Raw genomic sequence first — 17,790 nt, forward strand, 5'->3', positions numbered from 1 at the left:
CAAAAGGAATTAAGAACTGCAGTAAACAGTTCAAGGCCTCATCATGATCCTCCTGGTTGCTGGTCTATGAACTCCATTTTTAGTGGAACATTTACTATATACCAGACTATGGGCTGAAAACTTTGCATACATTATTTCCTTGGATTCTCACTACAGAGAGGGGGGTAGGCACTCTTATTTTCATTTTACAACTGGGAAAACTGGGGCATAGAGAAAGTAATTTGCCTGAAGTCATAAGTGACAGAGTCTGAATTTGAACTCAGGCAGTCTCAATCTACTACACTGTCCTGTTTCCAAATGCCTCAGACCTCAACCTGGGAGTTCCCAAACTCCCTATTCAGACACAACAGGCATTAGTGACCAAAGGTCTAGATCAGCCAGACTGATATTTTCATAAAGGGAGAAAACTCCCTGGCAGCAGGAGAAAGTCATTAGCCCTCAATATCCCCAGCAACCCACACTGGGCCTCCGACTGATCTCTCTGCTTCCAGCCTAGCCATCTCCAAACCATTTTGAAAACACAAACCTGGCCATGTCACTTTCTTGCTCAAAAGGCTTTTATGATTCCTCACTACCCACAGAATAAAATTCAAGCTCTTTAACGTGCCCCCAACTGTTTCTTCAGGTTCATTTCTCATCCTCATTCCATTCCCTGCCACCCCAATTCTAACCTCCACATCTTCACGCAAACCTTGCTTGCCCTACCAGTGTGCCCTTCCCACCCCTGCATTGGTTGTAACACTCCAACAGTGCTGCGTCATACTCTAATAAGTGCCCCATTGCCTCCATGAAAGAATTTCAGCTGTTGCCTCTGACTTCTCAGCTCCTTGTGACATCCCACCTTCTGCTCCTTTGACTCAGGTTGGCCTGTACCAGTAATGGTTTCTCCTGCTCTAGGTGTGATAGATTCCATGGGAATGAATCTCTTGGAACATGACTGACATTCATTCTCTGGCAGGGGAAGTCCTTGTCCCTTTCTCAGAATACCACCAAGTTGAATGGGTCACCTCTCTGCTTAAGCACACCATGATTCATGCCTTTGAAGATCTTACAGTCCAATTGAGATAAACAATGGCAAACAATATAAGTGCTCTAGTGGAGATAGGCACAGGTGAGCACAGAGTGGGCACCTGACCCATACTGAAGGAGTCAGAGAAGGCTTCCCAGAGGAGGTTACATGAGTTGGATGAGGTAAAGTGGAAAGAAGGTGAGGAAGTTTTAGTTATTGTGAAGGGCACATATGAAGACACAGAGGTAGAAGAGACCATGATGCTTTGAGGGCACTGCCAGTCACGTTGTTTAGCTGGAGTGTGGAGAGTGACAAATGATAAGCCTAGAGAGGTGGCTAGTGGCCAGATTGTGAAGGGCCTTGTATGTCATGTGAGGAGTCTCAGCTTCATTTAACAAGTGACAGGGAACAGTTGGAGGGTTTTAAGTAGAAGAGTGATGTCAGACCCTGAGTGGTGCAAAGAATAGCTAAGTGGTTTTTGTTTTTCTTTTTTCATTTTTAAAAGCTTATATTTTAAAAGAAATCTAGACTTCCAGAATAGTTGTGAAAATAGCAAAATTGCTTGTATACCCTTCACTCAGCTTTTCCTAGTGTTACCAACTTACAGAACCATAGTAAAAAGGAAATTAGCATTTGTATGATACTGTTACTAGAGTTCCTATTTGAATTTCATCAGTTTTCCCCTAATGTCCTTTTACTGTTCTACAATCCAAGTCAAGCTCCCATATTGCATGTAATTGTTGTCTCTTGTTCTCTTCCAATCTATTATAGTTCCTCGTTCTTTTCCTGTCTTTCATGACTTAGATACTTTGGATGAGTACTGGCCAGTTCTGTAGAATGTCACTCAACTGGGGTTAGTCTGAAATTTTTTCATGATTATATTGAAGTTATGCGTTTTTTTCTTGGTGAGAATACCACAGAGGTGATGTGCCCTTCTTAGTGCATAATGTTAGTGGGGTACATGATGTTGATATGCCTATTACTAGTAATACTTTATTAATGGTAACCTTAATCACTTGGTTAAGGTGGTGTCTACAGAATCCTCCATTTGCAAACTTACTATTTTTCCATTTGTAATTAGTAAGTATCTTGTGGGTTCACACTTTAAGAATATGCAGATATCCTGTTTCCGCTCAAACTTTTGCCCACTGATTTTACCATCCATTGGTGCTTCTTCCCTGATAGCCAAGTGTCTTGATAGGAGATGAGGATGGAAGGCTGTGGTGTGTCACAGGGAAGGAGTGTGAGGACTTTGGCATCCAGGAGCATCGGGAGGGGTGTTAAAATACTTGGCAGAGAGTGTCTCAAAAGCATAAAGGAGATCGCAAAAAAAAAAAAAAGCAGAGGGATTAATATAGGTCCTATAGACCCTTGGCTTATGTCACACTTTGAAAAAGGACCAGCTTCTTGGGTGGGGGGAATTTCTTCCAGATGCCTAAAGCTGTCTGCCTCCAAGTCCCACCTGCACACAACATGGTGTGCTTGCAGACTAGCAGCTGTTAGTACAAACACTCTTCTGGCAAATCACGACAGCCTGGGTTAGCATGATGATCTGAGTCATGGTGGGCCCCTGGGGCCCTTTTCTCACCTCTGCTTACCTTCGGCAGACAGATCCATCATGCAGAATGGGGCACCTCGGACCATCACTTCTTGCATGATGATGGCAAAGCTATAGACATCTCCTGCAAAAGAACCTAACCTGCTGCCCCCTGGGGCTCTCAACAGTTCAGGGGCGGTCCACAGCAACTCTGAAAAGAAAGCATTGTGTAATAAATGCAGGGGAGATTAACTGACAACATCTGCAATGCCCTTAAGCGCTCCAAGGGTGCTGTTTTATTGACTGCTTTATATTTTTATTAGACAGACTGGCATGCCAGGGCCCCCCAGGGTCTCAATCTATTCATCTAAGGAATTACATACAGAGAAAACATACTACTCTCTCCACCCCAGGACCACGCAGGCAGACACAGCAGAGGTGTGGGGAAGGGCAGAGAAGCTCCATGTAGAGAAACTGGTGCTTGCTTTCCTGCTCTCTCGAGCCTGCAATGAGCAGTTGGCAGGTTTCCAGAGAAAGGCAAGTGCACTGCCAGACCCGTTGCCATGGATTTGCTGTTTACGGAGATCTATATGTGTCTGGTAATTTGATTGTGCCGGGACTCAGGGATTCACAACTTGCTTTCTCCAGGTCTTCTCTAGCAGTGGTCCCCAACCTTTTTGGCACCATGGACCAGTTTCTTGGAAGACAATTTTTCCATGGACCAGGGTGTGGGGGATGGCAAGCAATGGGAAGTGGCCGTAAATATAGATGAAACTTCGCTCACTTGCCCACCGCTCACCTCCTACTGTGCAGCCCAGTTCCTAACAGGCCACGGACGCATCCAGGTCCACAGTCCTGGGGTTGGGGACCACAGGATTAGAGGATCCTCAAGCCGCTTCTGTTCCTTGCAGTGCAAAAAGGTGCAGCAATTCCTTCAACTCAGTTCTGAAAATATTTATTGAGGGTCTACTATGTACCAGGCACTGTGCTATATATAGGGAGGTGCCAGAGGTGAATCAGACCTCGCCTTTGCCCTTGAGGAGTTCACAGACCAGTGGGCAAGATAGACATGTGCACACCTACCTGCAATGCAAGAGAGAGAGTATAGGGAAATGAATCTATTAAAAGCCAAAATTGGACACTCACTGTGTGCTCTGCTGCATTTCAGGCCCCATGAGGGACAAAAGATTATCTCTGTTTTCAGAGTTTATGGCAGTCGGAATGTCATAAATTTTTCAGGGAGGGGGGGTACCTTGAGCAATATATAAAGAAATATACTTTAACAATATAAATAGAGTAGTCAAAAGTTGAGGGAAGGTGTTTTAGGTTGAATCACATGAAATTGCCATTTCTGTGCGTCAAAAATCATTGGATATTGGCAATTCCATCAGGTTCAAACTAATAAAAAACTGAGCTGGTCAAATTAATCCAGGAAGGCTTCCTGGAAAAGTTAAATCTTAAATGTGCTTGTTAAGAAGGTTAAGGATGCAGCTTTCTGGAGCTGAGAGGGTAAGGGCTTTGCTGGGAGAAAGAACAGTATGTGCAAAAGAACAAGAGGCAGAAAGGAGCAAATTGCGGGTGGGAGGGGTGCTAAGAAGATTAGCTTGGCTGAAGAGAAGGGCTCTGTTAAGGAATAATGAGAAAGGAGAAATGGGGTTGATGAAGTGGGGGAGGGGGGTGGCTGGAAGAATGGGGGCAGAAGGTGAGAAGCCCTGAGAGCCAAATGAAGGCATTTGGAGTGAATACAAAAGGCTGTAGGGGTGCTGGAGTTGGGGAGGGATTTGATGAAAGCTGTGTTGGGGAAGATTAATCTGGCAACCTGCACAAGCTGGATTGAAGGAGAGAGGCTGGAGTCAGGGAGACTAGCTAAGAAGTTATTGCAGTAAGAACTGCAGTGAGGTGAAAGGGGCCTGAATGGGGGCAGGGGTGGCAGCAGCAGGACTGGGAACCAGATACACTGGAAGGCTACAATGGAGAAGGAAGTGACAGAGCTGGGAACAGGCTCACTGTGCCTTGTGAAGGAGAGGGACTTGGAGGAAACAACACGGTGATGTCCAGATAGGGAGGTTGGAGAAGAATGTCTGCTAAGGGTGAGGGTGGCAGAGGGAAAGTGATGGCTAACTTTTCATCTTGTTAAATTTTGGGTATTGGGAAGGGAGCCCAGCCGACAAGATTCTATGAAGCAGGAAGGAAGGCAAAAGGTCAGAGATGATTTTAATTTTTAGTGAAACCCAGGAAGGAGAAACCCACCCTGGAAATTCTTATTTTCAGCCAATCCTTATCAAAATGGTGGAATAAGAAATTCCAGCCTCATCCCCCCCCATCATGCACCCACCTTTTCTCTTTGCTCTCCAAGTGTCCCCTGCTATTATCCCCCCACCAGACACCACCGACCCTCCACCCACCACCCACCCCCATGAAAGTCTCTGACACACTCACTGTAGTGGTTTGTTCTTACGTCTCCCTGCCTAGGAGGACTGCTATTTACAAATAAAACTGAAAAGATTGAATGCTACTTTAGTCAAAAGAATACATTTCTGACTGTGAGGTTTTAGGCAGCATGGTTTGGGGGCAGGGAGAGAATGCAGGGGTGGCTATTTGGGAGCAGGGAAAATGGTGCAGCTACTTCTTCCTGGCATCCTTTCTCCCTGCACATTTAAAAGCACAAGAAGGGAAAAGAGGGCAAAACTCTCTGGTAAAAAGCTGGGTGATTAAATACAATCATTACCAAATAGTATTTTCAGAGAGCACTTACATGTATGTTGTTAATGGATAAAATGAGGCTTTTTCTGCACTATACTTATATAATTGAGAGTGGGCAGTAATGAATACACTTACAACCCATCCCCATTTCCTCATCCCCTCTCCAGAACCAAGTAAGAGACACTAGCTACCATTAGACTTGAACTCTCAGGAAAACTATAAAAATTACTTTGGCTTGTTTTGTATCTGCTTGAGCCAGTACTAACTCTGAGCCTTGCTATGGTGATAAATTTGACTTTGAAGAGCTAGTGTGGTATAGTATAAAAGAACACAGAACTGGAAGTCAAGAGACCTGGACTCAAAATCGCAGGTTGGCCACTAAATAGCTCACCTATCTTAACCTCAGTTTTTCTATCTGTAAAATGGAAGTTGAGCCAGATGACCTCCAAGGACAATTCAATTATAAGATTCTATTAGCCTTGTCATCTAAGGAAGGCCAGTTCCCTTATTTCGTTTCATTTCATTCATTCATTGATATTGGTTCAACAAATATTTATTCTGTCGAGTACTGTGAAAGGTGCTGAGGGAGGCAAGCCAGTTTCCTGCCCTCACAGAGCTTATAGTTTGGGTAGGGAAGAATTAAACAAGTAAGACTAACAAAGTATGGTATTACAACAAGGTTTAGGGCCCTCAAAGATCCTAAAGAGGGCAACTTAGCCAAGTGTAGGGGGTCATGGAAAGCCTATTGAGGCAGTGATACTTAAGTTGAGCCCTGAAGATGGAGTAGAATTTGGCTGGACCCAGATGAGTGCATGACAGAATGAGAAGGGAAAAGTGTCCCAGGCAGAGGACATAGTGTGTGCGAAGATCTGGAAGTAAGGGAGAACTTGGTGTAAATAAACAAATGGAAGTAGTTCAGTATGGCTGGAGTGTAGAGACAGAGGGGTAGTGCTTAAGCGTACGAGGTCGGCAAGGCCTAGACCACGCAGGGCTCAGCTCATAAGCCATGTAAAGGAATCTGAACTTTATCCTTAGAGCAATGGGAAGCCATTCAATGGATTTAGGCACAGTTGTAACATGATCAGATTTGCAGTTTAGAAAGCTCCTCCTGGCTGCAGTGTGTGAAGAAGGGACTGGATATCCAGGTTGCCACTGCAATTCAGAGAGTGAAGTGAAATGATAAGAGAGAGAGACAGAGACAGATACAGTCCGCCAAAAAAAAAAAAAAAAAAAAAATCAAAAAGAAAACAGAGCAAAAAAAAAAGCAAAAAAGAAAACAGAGCAAAAAAACAACAACAAAAAGAAAACACTGCAGCTATCCTTTATGCAGTCAAAGACCAGATTTTCTTAAGTTCGAAGGCTGCCAATCAGTGAATTAAATGGAACTCTGGGAAGCTGGGTATTGTGTTTTAGCTTTTACACATGACTAATTTTGACAAAATGCTAAGGTCTCGCCATCTCTGCAGCATAGGGGCTAGACTTGAGAAGACCTAAATCAAAGTCCTAGAAGTGCTGCTAAGTAGCTGCACGATTTGAGGAAATCGTGAGTCTCCATTTTCTCATCTGTAAAATAAGAAAGTTGGGGTAGATGACTACATAAATTTTAATATTCCACGTGTCTTGTAAAGAGCAAAGATGATGCCACCAATGACTGAACTGTCTGTCTCTGTGCATGTGTCTCTCTCTTTCATTCTTCTTTCCTATCTTGTAGTAAAGTCAGCAGTTTTTAAATTTATAATGCTAATGATCCTTTTAAGAATATGAATACATATTGTAGCTTTGTATCTCTCCCTGTGTCTCTTTTTTGGGTTGTCTGTTTCTGTGTTTTTTGTCACTATCTCTCCTCTTCATCCTTGCAATATTGGTTAAAACTTTTAATGCCCAAGTTTCCTATATGTATTTAACCCTGTTCAGTCTCTCTCCTTTTTCCTCCTTCTCTTTCTTCCTCCCTCTCTCCCATCAGTCCTTTCACCCATGTCTCTTACCCATCCACCCCCATCTCAGATTTCTCCTATTTCTTTGACCTGTTATGACCCCTACAGGCATTGTTTAGTGCTGCCACTGGTGCACTAGATAGAAGACAAAAACACAAAATGGACGTTACAGGCATGAAAATTGATGGTATGAATTGGAGTTATCTTGTCATATCCAATTAAATTAAAGTCGAGAGACCAGGGGGAGGGAAAAAAAGGCACTTGAGGCTCAAGCACCTGCTGAGGGATTATCCCTCAAGCCAGCTGCCAAAATGACCTGCTTTAGCCTTAAGACCTGTTTTACTTAGTACCTGCTGAAACAAACTGCCCTGACTCTAAGACTAGTTTTACCGACTGTCACCACTCACCAATCAGAGCTTGCCCTCTCCCAGAAACTTTCCTAGTGCCTGTGAATTTTCTTTCCAAATAATATATACCATTTCTCTTTCTAATAAAACTCCCAACCTTTCTTTGTTCTTCGAGTATACCAAAGACAACCCTGGTCTGTGTGTATGCCCTGAATTGCAACTCAGTTTTCCCAAATAAAAGATTTTGTTTAGAGATTTGTCTCTACATTTTCATTTGACTTTGATGCAGGCATGTCTACTTATTTACTAGAAGCCCACAGTTTTGTCTGAAGCCATCCCATACAACCTATAGGAGCATTTATTTGCTGAGGGCTCCCTCCTTGTTTCTTCCTCTCTGACAGAGATAGTGCCAGTATGCTCTAGTGACATCCTATTCTAGAATGCACTTTGTGGGGGTCCAGCTGCCAAATTACCCTCCATTCAATTTGACAAGTATTTATTGAGCACCTACTGTGTGCCTAGCTCTCAGCAAGTTTTTTCAGGGACTACTGGGGTCTCCAAACAATACAGCCTAATCCTGCCACAGCAGGAACTGAACATTATTACACCGGCTTTGTTCAGAAGGCTAGGCTGGGCCCAGGTTACAATAGGCAGATTTCATTCAAGTCCCTTGGCTTGGAAATAAGGCTGGATTTTCAACAAAAGTAGGGTGTTGAAATCAGCCCGAGGCTTTAATTCAGTGCATATTTTCATTTGAAGTTTGGAGTTACTTTGTGTGCATCAGAGGGTACAATTCATTGCTTACCTTCTGCAGAAGGTTCCTCTTCAGAAAGTTTCAGCATTTCTAAGATTTCATTAAAGCCATAATCTGTCACTTTTAGTACAAAACGCCCATCTACCACACAGTTTCGAGACTTTAGCCTCCCATGAGTAAACTCTCTATGATGTAAGTACTTCATGCCCTGCAGATGATACAACAGGATTTACTTAGCAACTTATTTAACTATTTTGTGCTTTTAGTGCCACTTTCTGAGCTTCTTAATGGCATAAGCTATTATGATCCAGAATTCAGCCTTTTTCTCTTATATGCAGGCAAAGCAAACCGTTGACAACATGAATTGGTTTTCAGGTCCCTTTTAGCTCTAAAATTTTATGCTTCGATGAAGAATCATATCCTGTGTGTATAGAGAATTGTGTTACTGGGAGATTTATTGACATTTCAGACACAGAATGGATCCATACACATATAATTGCCAGGAATTTGGAGATTCTGATTTTCCCCAAAAGGTCTAACCCACTCTCATCTATTATTGGCAGGCATGGAAATTGGTACAAACTTTTGGGTGGGCAATTTGGTAATAGCTATGCAAATTTAAAATATGCCTATTCTGTGACCCCGGGATTCTACTTCTCCTTCAGAGAAATGTTTACATATATGCACAAAGAAACAAAAAGAAGAATGTTCATTGTAGCTCTGCTTTTATAATAGTGTATAATTGGAAATACATAGACATCAAGAAGGCACTGGCTAGATTGTGGTACAATCCACACTGTGAAATATTCTGCAACACTTAAAAAGAATAAGATAGATCTGTATGTAATGACATGGAAACAATTTTAAGCCATAAAGTAAGTGAAAAATAGCAAGCTGCAGAACTATGTGACAGCACTTATATTTTTTAAAAAGTCATCTATAATGTATGTAAATACACATGAAATGAATTATAGGGCTAGTTATCAAATTGTTATCAGCAGATAACTTTGGTGGTGGGGTATGAAGAAAAAGGGCTGAGTAAATGTCACTATTTTTCCAATATATATTTATATCATTTGACTTTTAAATTTAATTTAATATATTATTTTTGCAATTAAAAACAGACAACCAAAAAGAAGAAGAAAGCTGAGTTCTACTGATCTCTGTGCTTGTCTGGCTGCCTTCATGTGACATTCAAATGTGGTCTACCAAGTCTCTTGATCAGATGGGTTTAATCATTCTGCATATAAATACATCCATATAATAGAGCAGTCATTTCAGAACTGTTTATGCTAAGAGTCCTTTTAAGTATCTGGCTCTATTTTACAGCCTGACACCTATTTGTATTTGGCTGCTTTAGATCTTGTGCTCTCAGATAGTATGCACTCTCCAATATTTCTAAGCAGAGTCTACAGTGGGCAAGATTCCCCCAGGTTGTCTAATGCTTGGATTTCATTCATCATGGGCCTAGGAGGACTGTCATTCAGAGGCTTCTTCCTTAACTCACTGGGCTTTGCTTATAGGATGAGTAGAAGGAGCACTAACATAGGAATCAGGAGATTTAGATTCTATTATCAGCTCTGCCACTTAATAATTGGCTGAGAAATATTTATTGAGTACCTACTATGTGTGCCAGGCACTATATAACAAAATGTACCCCATTTAGCCTCTCTGAGCCTCTGTTAAAAGGAGGCTAATCACACCTATCTTAACAGGGATTTGGAATGAGACAATATCTTTCCCTTTCGAGCCCTCTGGAAAAGGGTTAGGGCAGCATACAGAAATCAAGACTGTGATCAATATGCAAGAAGCTCATGGGTGGAAATTCTGGAATTGAAAAGTACAAAAACTGGATGCAGTGGCTCACACCTATAATCTCAGCACATTGGGAGGCTGAGGAGAGAGGATTACTTCAGACCAGGAGTTTGAGACCAGCCTGGCCAATGTAGCAAGACTCTGTCTCTACAAAAAATAAAAAAACATAGTGGCACATGCCTGTAGTCCCAACTACTCAGGAAGCTGAGGCAGGAGGATCACTTGAGCCCAGGAGTTCGAGATTACAGTGAGCTATGATTGCACCACTGCACTCCAGCCTGGGTGACAGAGAGAGACCCTGTCTCAAAGAAAAAAAAGCTCAAGATGTCATTGATTACCCAGATCAGCTCCATAAAAAGGGACATACATACAATTTGTATATTATTCCATGGAGTCCATGGGCTCCGCAGAAGCCTATCCATGGACTTATCCATGAACCTCCTTGGGTGTCAGCTGGCTTTAACTCAAAGAATGGAGTTGCTGCCTGATAGAACAAGTAATCTTTCCAGTGGCGCCAAGTTCCACAACCACAGCTATAGCATGCAAAGACCCAACACCTTGTTCTAGACTGAGCCACCTTTTAGAAGGTGAAAGCTAGGTAGGAGGTAGGGTTAAGTAGCATCAAAGAATCTGGGAATGAGCACCAAAAGTACTCATCCACAAGGCAGAGAAATGGGATGGAAGAAAGGATAGCTTAAGGCAAAAAAGTGCTCAGTGGCAATAGGAAGTAAAAAAAAAAAAAAAAAAAAGCTGGCCCTCAAATTGGTGGCTCCGGGGAGGCAAACCCTTTCTATCTATATCCATACCTTCTAACAGATATGAACAAAAGAACTGTGCAGGGGGCAGCGAACCCTGGGAAGGAAGGTGGAGGAGTGAAATGATCACAATGATCTGAGAAAAAAAAAATCCCAAAACATTAAAGTTCTAATCTACAGGGAAAATTCAAGATTTCCTCAGTTTTTCCACTAACCTTGATGAGATCCAGCAGGAGTGATGATTTAAACATCCAGTCGAGTTTCACATCCTGATTTGTCAATATGTCTTCTAGGCTCCTTCGGGAACAGAATTCTGTCACAATGGCAAACATCCCCGAATCGTAGAAGAAGCCCAATAAAGGGTTAATGTTCTCATGACGGAGGTCCTTCATCTGGAAATGGGAGGGAGAGAGGAGAGTCACAGTTGTCCTGTCTCAATTGGGGACCAAAGTTGAGGGCACATAACCTTCTCTTCACTCTTCTTATGATTGGTGTCTGTGGTTGGCAGAATTGTGATTCCCGTGATCTCTAACCCCTAGCAGTACTCCTGTGATTGTGTTATGTTATATGGCAAAAAGGAGATTATCAGGGTGAGTTCAATCTTGTTACATAAACCCTCAAAAGTAGAAGAGGAGGGCAGAAGACGAAGTCAGAGAAATTCAGAGTATGAGCACTCAACACACCATTGTTGGCTTTGGAAGATGGAGGAAGGAGGCTATTAGCCAAGGAATGTGGCCAGCCTCTAAAAGCTGGTAACCACCCTCAGCTGACGTCCAGCAAGGACATGGGGACCTCAATTCTATGAATGCACTGAACCAAATTCTGCTGAAAACCTGAATGAGCCTGGAAATGGTTCCCCCCACCAAGCCTCCAGATAAGAGCCCAGTATAACTGACACCTTGACTTCAGACTTGTGAGATGCTAAGAAGAATACCCAGCTGAGTCTGCGTAGACTTCTGATCTACAGAAATGTGAGAAAATAAACTGGGGTTGTTTGAAGCCACTAAGTTTGTGCTAATTTGTTATAGCGGCAATAGAAAACAAATGTGATGGCCTAAAAGGAGAAATTTCGGAGAGCGAGATCTCTTTTGACATACTTACAGTGAATGCGGGAGCTGCAGCTTTCTCCCTAATTCCTTTGGGACTCTCTAGAATGGCGCTCAGCGACCCAAGAGGATTAGTACAGTAAAAGGTAGAATAGGTTGTCTTTCTGTGAATACCCAGCACCTATTAAAATAACTTCTCTATATAAACATCAATCCAGAGCTTACAAAATTTGTTTCAGAAGAAACATCTAAAATTTTGGCTACACTTTCCCTTTACATCCATTTATTTATTTTTACTGATGTGAGAAGCTTTTAGTATGTGCCCACAATGTCCAAGGCACTGGCCTGCATGCTGGAGAAGCAGAGACCAACGAGATGAAATTCCTGTCCTGAAAGAGCTCACATTCAATGAGGAGTGATAAACAAGTAATCTGACAATTATATTTTACTGGGCAATGTGTTCTGAAGAAAGGGGGCATGGGATGCTGAGAAGACTCAGATGTTAAGTATCTAAGTCCGCTTGGGGTGGTCAAAGAAGGCTTCCCTAAGGAGGCAATATCTGGACTGTCTTGAAGGACAAGTAAGAGTTAATTAAGTGGAGGTAACATGATGAGAGGGACTGAGAGTGTGAGCATGTTATATTGAGGAAGCTGCAACATGTTTATGGTGGCCAGAACAAAGTGCAAGGGAGAGAATACGAAACACTAGGCTGGAGAAGTGGACAGGAGCCACATCCCATGGGCCTTTGAGAACCACGCTATGGAATTTGAAATTTATATTATGGACGCTCAATACTTGCCCTCTAAAATTATTATAAGGGAGATGAAAGAGAAAAAAAGACTCCATCATCACTTCCAGATTTCTACTTAGATTCCTGGGTAGGTGGTAATGTTATACATGAATATAGGGAATTTAGGGATGGCATAGTAAGTGGATGTGCTGGTGTCTCACCCATATCCCTCCTTTTACCATGCATCCCCCAACTGTTATGAATGCTGGATGATAACACAGTTACTCCATTTTCAGGAAAACTGTTCTGGAGCCCAAACCAAAGGTGAGACACCTTACCTGAGAGGCGAGGCCCCACCCACAGACCTCAGGCAATAATTGATTGACTGGGGATGGTACAAAAGTCTAGCTCCCTAGCCTCAAGGTGGGACTTATTGTATAACTTGTGCTCCAGCATTTCCCCATGAGATCATACTTTTGCTAGTCTCCAGCTGAGATCAAATACTTGCTTAGCTTCTACCCCTGCCCTATCCTGCTTCCCTCACTCTTTTCTCTTGAGAGCATTCTCTTAATAAGTAATTTGAACAAGAATTTCCTTCACTGGCTCAGCTTTCAGGGAATCTGACCTAAGACAGTTAGAAAAGCAAATTTGGTGGTGAGAAAGACTGATGGTAAATTGAGTTTGGGACATACTGAGAATGATTACCTATATAAAAGCAAGGTGAAACTATTTCAAAGACAGTTGCATATTCAGGGTTTAGAGCTCAGGAACGAGGACTGAACAGGATAAATAGATGTGGGGATTGTAAGCATGTAAATTGTAGATGAAATTAATGGGAATGGATGAGATTACCCAAGGAAAGCATATAGAATAAAGAGAAAAAGGAAATAGCAGCATTTAGAGGATGAGAAATGGAAGAACGCCTGCATAAAGACTCACAAGGGAGGCCAGATCAGTGGAGAAGAGCCTATTTAGAACAACATCATTAATACCACAGAACAAGTTTCAAGAAACTGAGACAAATGCCAGAAAGAATTTCAGGAAAGCATGATAAATACCAGAGAGGTCAGGTAAGATAAAGAAAAGTGTCTGGTGAATTTGACCATTAAGAAATTATTAATTACAGAAACTTACCATACAAATATATTTTCCCAGATATATATATATATATATATATATGTTTTTGTGTATAAAAATATATTTTTTTCACAGATATATATGTATGTGTGTGTATATATATATGTATATATATATATCTTTAGAATGGTAACAATGTTGAATGAACAGAAATGGGAAGATCTGAAGTGTATTTTGGAGCTACAAATCAGATGACTTGTTGGTGTGGGGAGTGAAGGAGAGCATGAAATCAAGGATTATTCTATTTTGAGCACTCAAAGGATGATGGGCCATTTATTGATATGGGGGGACTTAGAAAATACGCTTGCTTCTCCAACAAGGTGATCCAAGCCAAGGTTAAATTACCCCTGGCGGGAATGGCAGCTATTGACCACCAAGGTTGCCTTGTAAGCATAAAAGCCTGGCACCCACAACAATTCTCCTAGTCCACTGCAACCTAAACCAGTTAAGGCAGCTATGGAAATTCAGCCCACACATAGCAAAGTAGGCATCTTCTTCTAAGGTTCTATTCTCTTACAAACCAAGAAGCTAAAAGTACTAGGCTCTGGAACTCTGTTGGAAGGCACAATATGAAGTGGTTATATCAGAGACTGCTAGCTGTTCAAAACAAATCTATTTCTTTTTCTTACTGGGAAAAGAACTAATTCACATTTCCCAGCTTTTCTTGGACTTAAGTATAGCCATATGTATCAGTGGAATTTGAGAGGAAGTGATATGTACCATTCCTTGGCTAAGGCTTTTAAGAAGCAAATATACTTCCTTCTCCATTATTTCCCCACTTCTATGGATAAATGTAGATGATGACAAGGCCCTAAGACATGGCAGAGCCAAAAGATGGTCATAGCATGGGTTCCTGAATCATCATATTGGAGGAGAGTCACCTGCCTAGCAAGAATACCCACCCACTTTGTACTCTTATTTGGGTGAGAATTAAACTTCTGCCATGTTTGAGACATTAAATATTTAGAGGTCTATTTGTTACAACATCTAGCATTACACTAGAAGTCCTAGCATGGGAAAATTTCAGGTCTAGATCCTTGCCGTCATCTTTACAGTCAACTGTCTTCAGCTATAACCAATACAGAATATCCTATATAGGAAGCAGGTAGATACCTACATTGAGTCATGTCCTACTAAGATTCTGGACAACCACAGGATGCAGAGAATGTTTGGAATACCTGCTTTAGCAAGATTCTTTAGGAAGATGAACATTTACTGGGTAGACATGCACTTTATCTCTTCCATAATACCTTCCTAGCTGGCTACCATCAAATGTTCAAGAGCGCTGTCTCTCAAGATTTTTGTTAGCCTCATATCTGGCATGAAACCCTTAAGCATATAATCACCATAGACACCTGCTCCTGGGTCAAACCACTGGCCTAGGTTACCTTAAAGATGCTTTTACGCATTTTAAAATGTTCCTGAGATGTCATAACACCAGAATATCTGGTAATTAAGCATATGTTTCAAAATAATACATGCACAAAAAAGAAATAACAACGAAAATCATAATTATTTTAAACTGAAGGAAAATAAAAATACAACATACCAAAATTAGTGGGATGCAGCTACAGCAGAGCTTAAAGGGAAATATGTTGTTTATATTAAAAAAGAAAGAATACTTAAAAATCAAGGATCTCTGTTTCTCACTAAGATGCCAGAAAAAGAACAAATTAAACCAAAAAAATAAGTAGAATGAAGGAAATAATAACAAGAGCAGAGATCTTAGAACTAGAAAGCAGATAAAAAGTAGAGAAAATTAACAAAGTCAAAACTTTGTTCTTTAAAGCAAAGTAATAAATTTGATAAATCTCTAACAAGACTGATCAAGAAAAAAAGTACAAATTATTAATGTCAAAAATGAAAGAGGTGGTATCACTACAGATCTTACAGATATCAGTAAGATAATAAAGGAATTTTTAAGCAACTTTATACTAATAAAGTCAACAACTTGAAAGAAATTGACAAATTTCTTGCAAAACACAACTTACTAAAAGTGGTACAATATGAAATAACAATCCTAATAGTCCCATATTCAACAAAAAAATTGAATTTGTTTTCAAAAACATCTCCACAAAGAAAATCCTAGGACCAGATAGTTTTACTGATGGAATGTATTAAAAATTTAAATAATAAATAATACCAATCTTACACAAACTCTTTCTAAAATAGAGGGGAGGAGGAGGGGCATACAGAGGAAGAGAGGAGAAAGGCAGAGGAAGGAAAGGGGGAGGGAGGGAAATAAATTGATCAATTGGGCACTTGGACTCCTTGAAACTAAAAATCTTGCTCATCTAAAGACATCATTAAGAAAACTAATAGACAAGCCACAAATTGAGAAAAATATTTGCAAAACAAATACTTCAGCAAAGACTTTATCCAGGAAATATAAAGAATGTCTATAATTCAAAAATTAAAAGACAAAAAAAATCACAAGTTTTAAGAATGAGCAAAAACTTGAACAGATACTTCACAAAAAATATACAAATAAATAATAAACACATGAAAAGGTGCTTAACAACTTAGGTCATCAAGAAAATGCAAATTAAAGTACAATAAAATACCATTTCACACACACTGGAAAGAAAAGTATCAAAAAAAAAGACAAATGTTGCTGAGAATTTAGAGCAACTGGAACATTTATGATGACAATGTAAAATATTATAGCCAACGTGGAGAACTATTTGCATGTTTCATATAAAGTTACACATACAACTATTCTATAACTCAATTATTCTATTCTTACATGTTCGCCCACGAGAAGTGAAAATATATGTTTAGAAAAAGGCATGTACAAAAATCTTTATACTTGTCTATGAAAAGATGCTCAGCATCACTAATTATGAGAGAAATGCAAATCAAAACCACTATGAGATATCACCTAACACCTGTTACTATGACTGCTATTAAAAAACAGAAAATAAATGTTGGCAAGGATGTGGAGAAATTGGAACCTTTGTGAACTGTTGGTGGAATTATAAAGTGGTGCAACTACTATGGAAAACAGTATGGAAGTTCCTCAAAAAAGTTAAAAATAGAACTACCATATGAATCAGCAATTCCACTTCTGGATGCATATCCAAAGAATTTAAATCAGGGTCTCAAAGACATATTTGTACACACATGTTCAAAGCAGTACTATTCACAATCACCAAGAGGTAAAAGCAACGCAAATGTTTATCAATGAATGAATGGATCATACAATGGACTATTATTCAGCCTTTAAAAGGAAGGAAATCCTGTCACATACTACAACATGGATGAACCTTGAGGACATTATGCTAAGTGAAATAATCCAGTCACAAAAAGACAGATACTGTATGATTCAACTTAGTGAAGTATCTAAAGTAGTCAAATTCATAGGAACAGGAAGTAGAGTGGTAGTTATACCAGGGGTTAGAAGAAAAGGAAAAGGGGAGTTGTTTAATGGATATAGAGCTTCAAATTTGTAAGATGAAAAATTCTGGAGATCCGGTTCACAACAATGTGACTATACTTAATACTACTGAACTGTACACTTGAAAATGGTTAAGATGGTAAATTTTATGTTATGTGTTTTTTTACCACAATTAAAAAAGTTTATAATTGCCTTATCCAAAAAACAAGAAATAAGCCAAATGTTCATCCATAGGAAAATGATAAACAAATTGTGATATGTTTATAAAATGAAATACTACTAGGCAATTCAAAAAATGAACTACTGATATATGCAAAATTATGAATTCATCTTAAAAAGCATTACATTGACAGAAACAAGCCAGGCATAAAATATACTGTATCATTTCATTTATATAAAATCTAAGAACAGAAGGAAATACTAAATTATATTAATACATACCAGAACAGTGGTTGCCTCTGGGACAGGAGAAATGACGGAAAAGGGGGACAAGGGAACTTCCTGGGGTAATGGACATAATATGTATCTTGTTTGGGGGAACATATATATGCAATTGTCAAAATTCATTGAACAGAATGCCTAAGATGTATACATTTTATTTTATGTGAATTATACCTGAATAAAAA

At 40.2% G+C, this 17,790-nt stretch overlaps 1 protein-coding gene across 1 annotated transcript in view; it reads right to left on the reverse strand.

Annotated features, from left to right (window-relative positions):
* Positions 1-17,790, reverse strand: part of GUCY2F (guanylate cyclase 2F, retinal) — a 94,950-nt gene that overhangs the window by 23,192 nt on the left and 53,968 nt on the right. Inside the window, exons 9-11 of the mRNA XM_045538608.1 lie at positions 11,070-11,246; positions 8,336-8,492; positions 2,608-2,757 (exon numbers count right to left, since the gene is read on the reverse strand). Coding sequence (XP_045394564.1) covers positions 2,608-2,757; positions 8,336-8,492; positions 11,070-11,246 — 484 coding nt within the window. The remainder of the gene's footprint in view (positions 1-2,607; positions 2,758-8,335; positions 8,493-11,069; positions 11,247-17,790) is intronic.

Source organism: Lemur catta, chromosome X (genome assembly GCF_020740605.2).
Source record: "Lemur catta isolate mLemCat1 chromosome X, mLemCat1.pri, whole genome shotgun sequence".
Lineage (NCBI taxonomy): Eukaryota > Metazoa > Chordata > Mammalia > Primates > Lemuridae > Lemur > Lemur catta.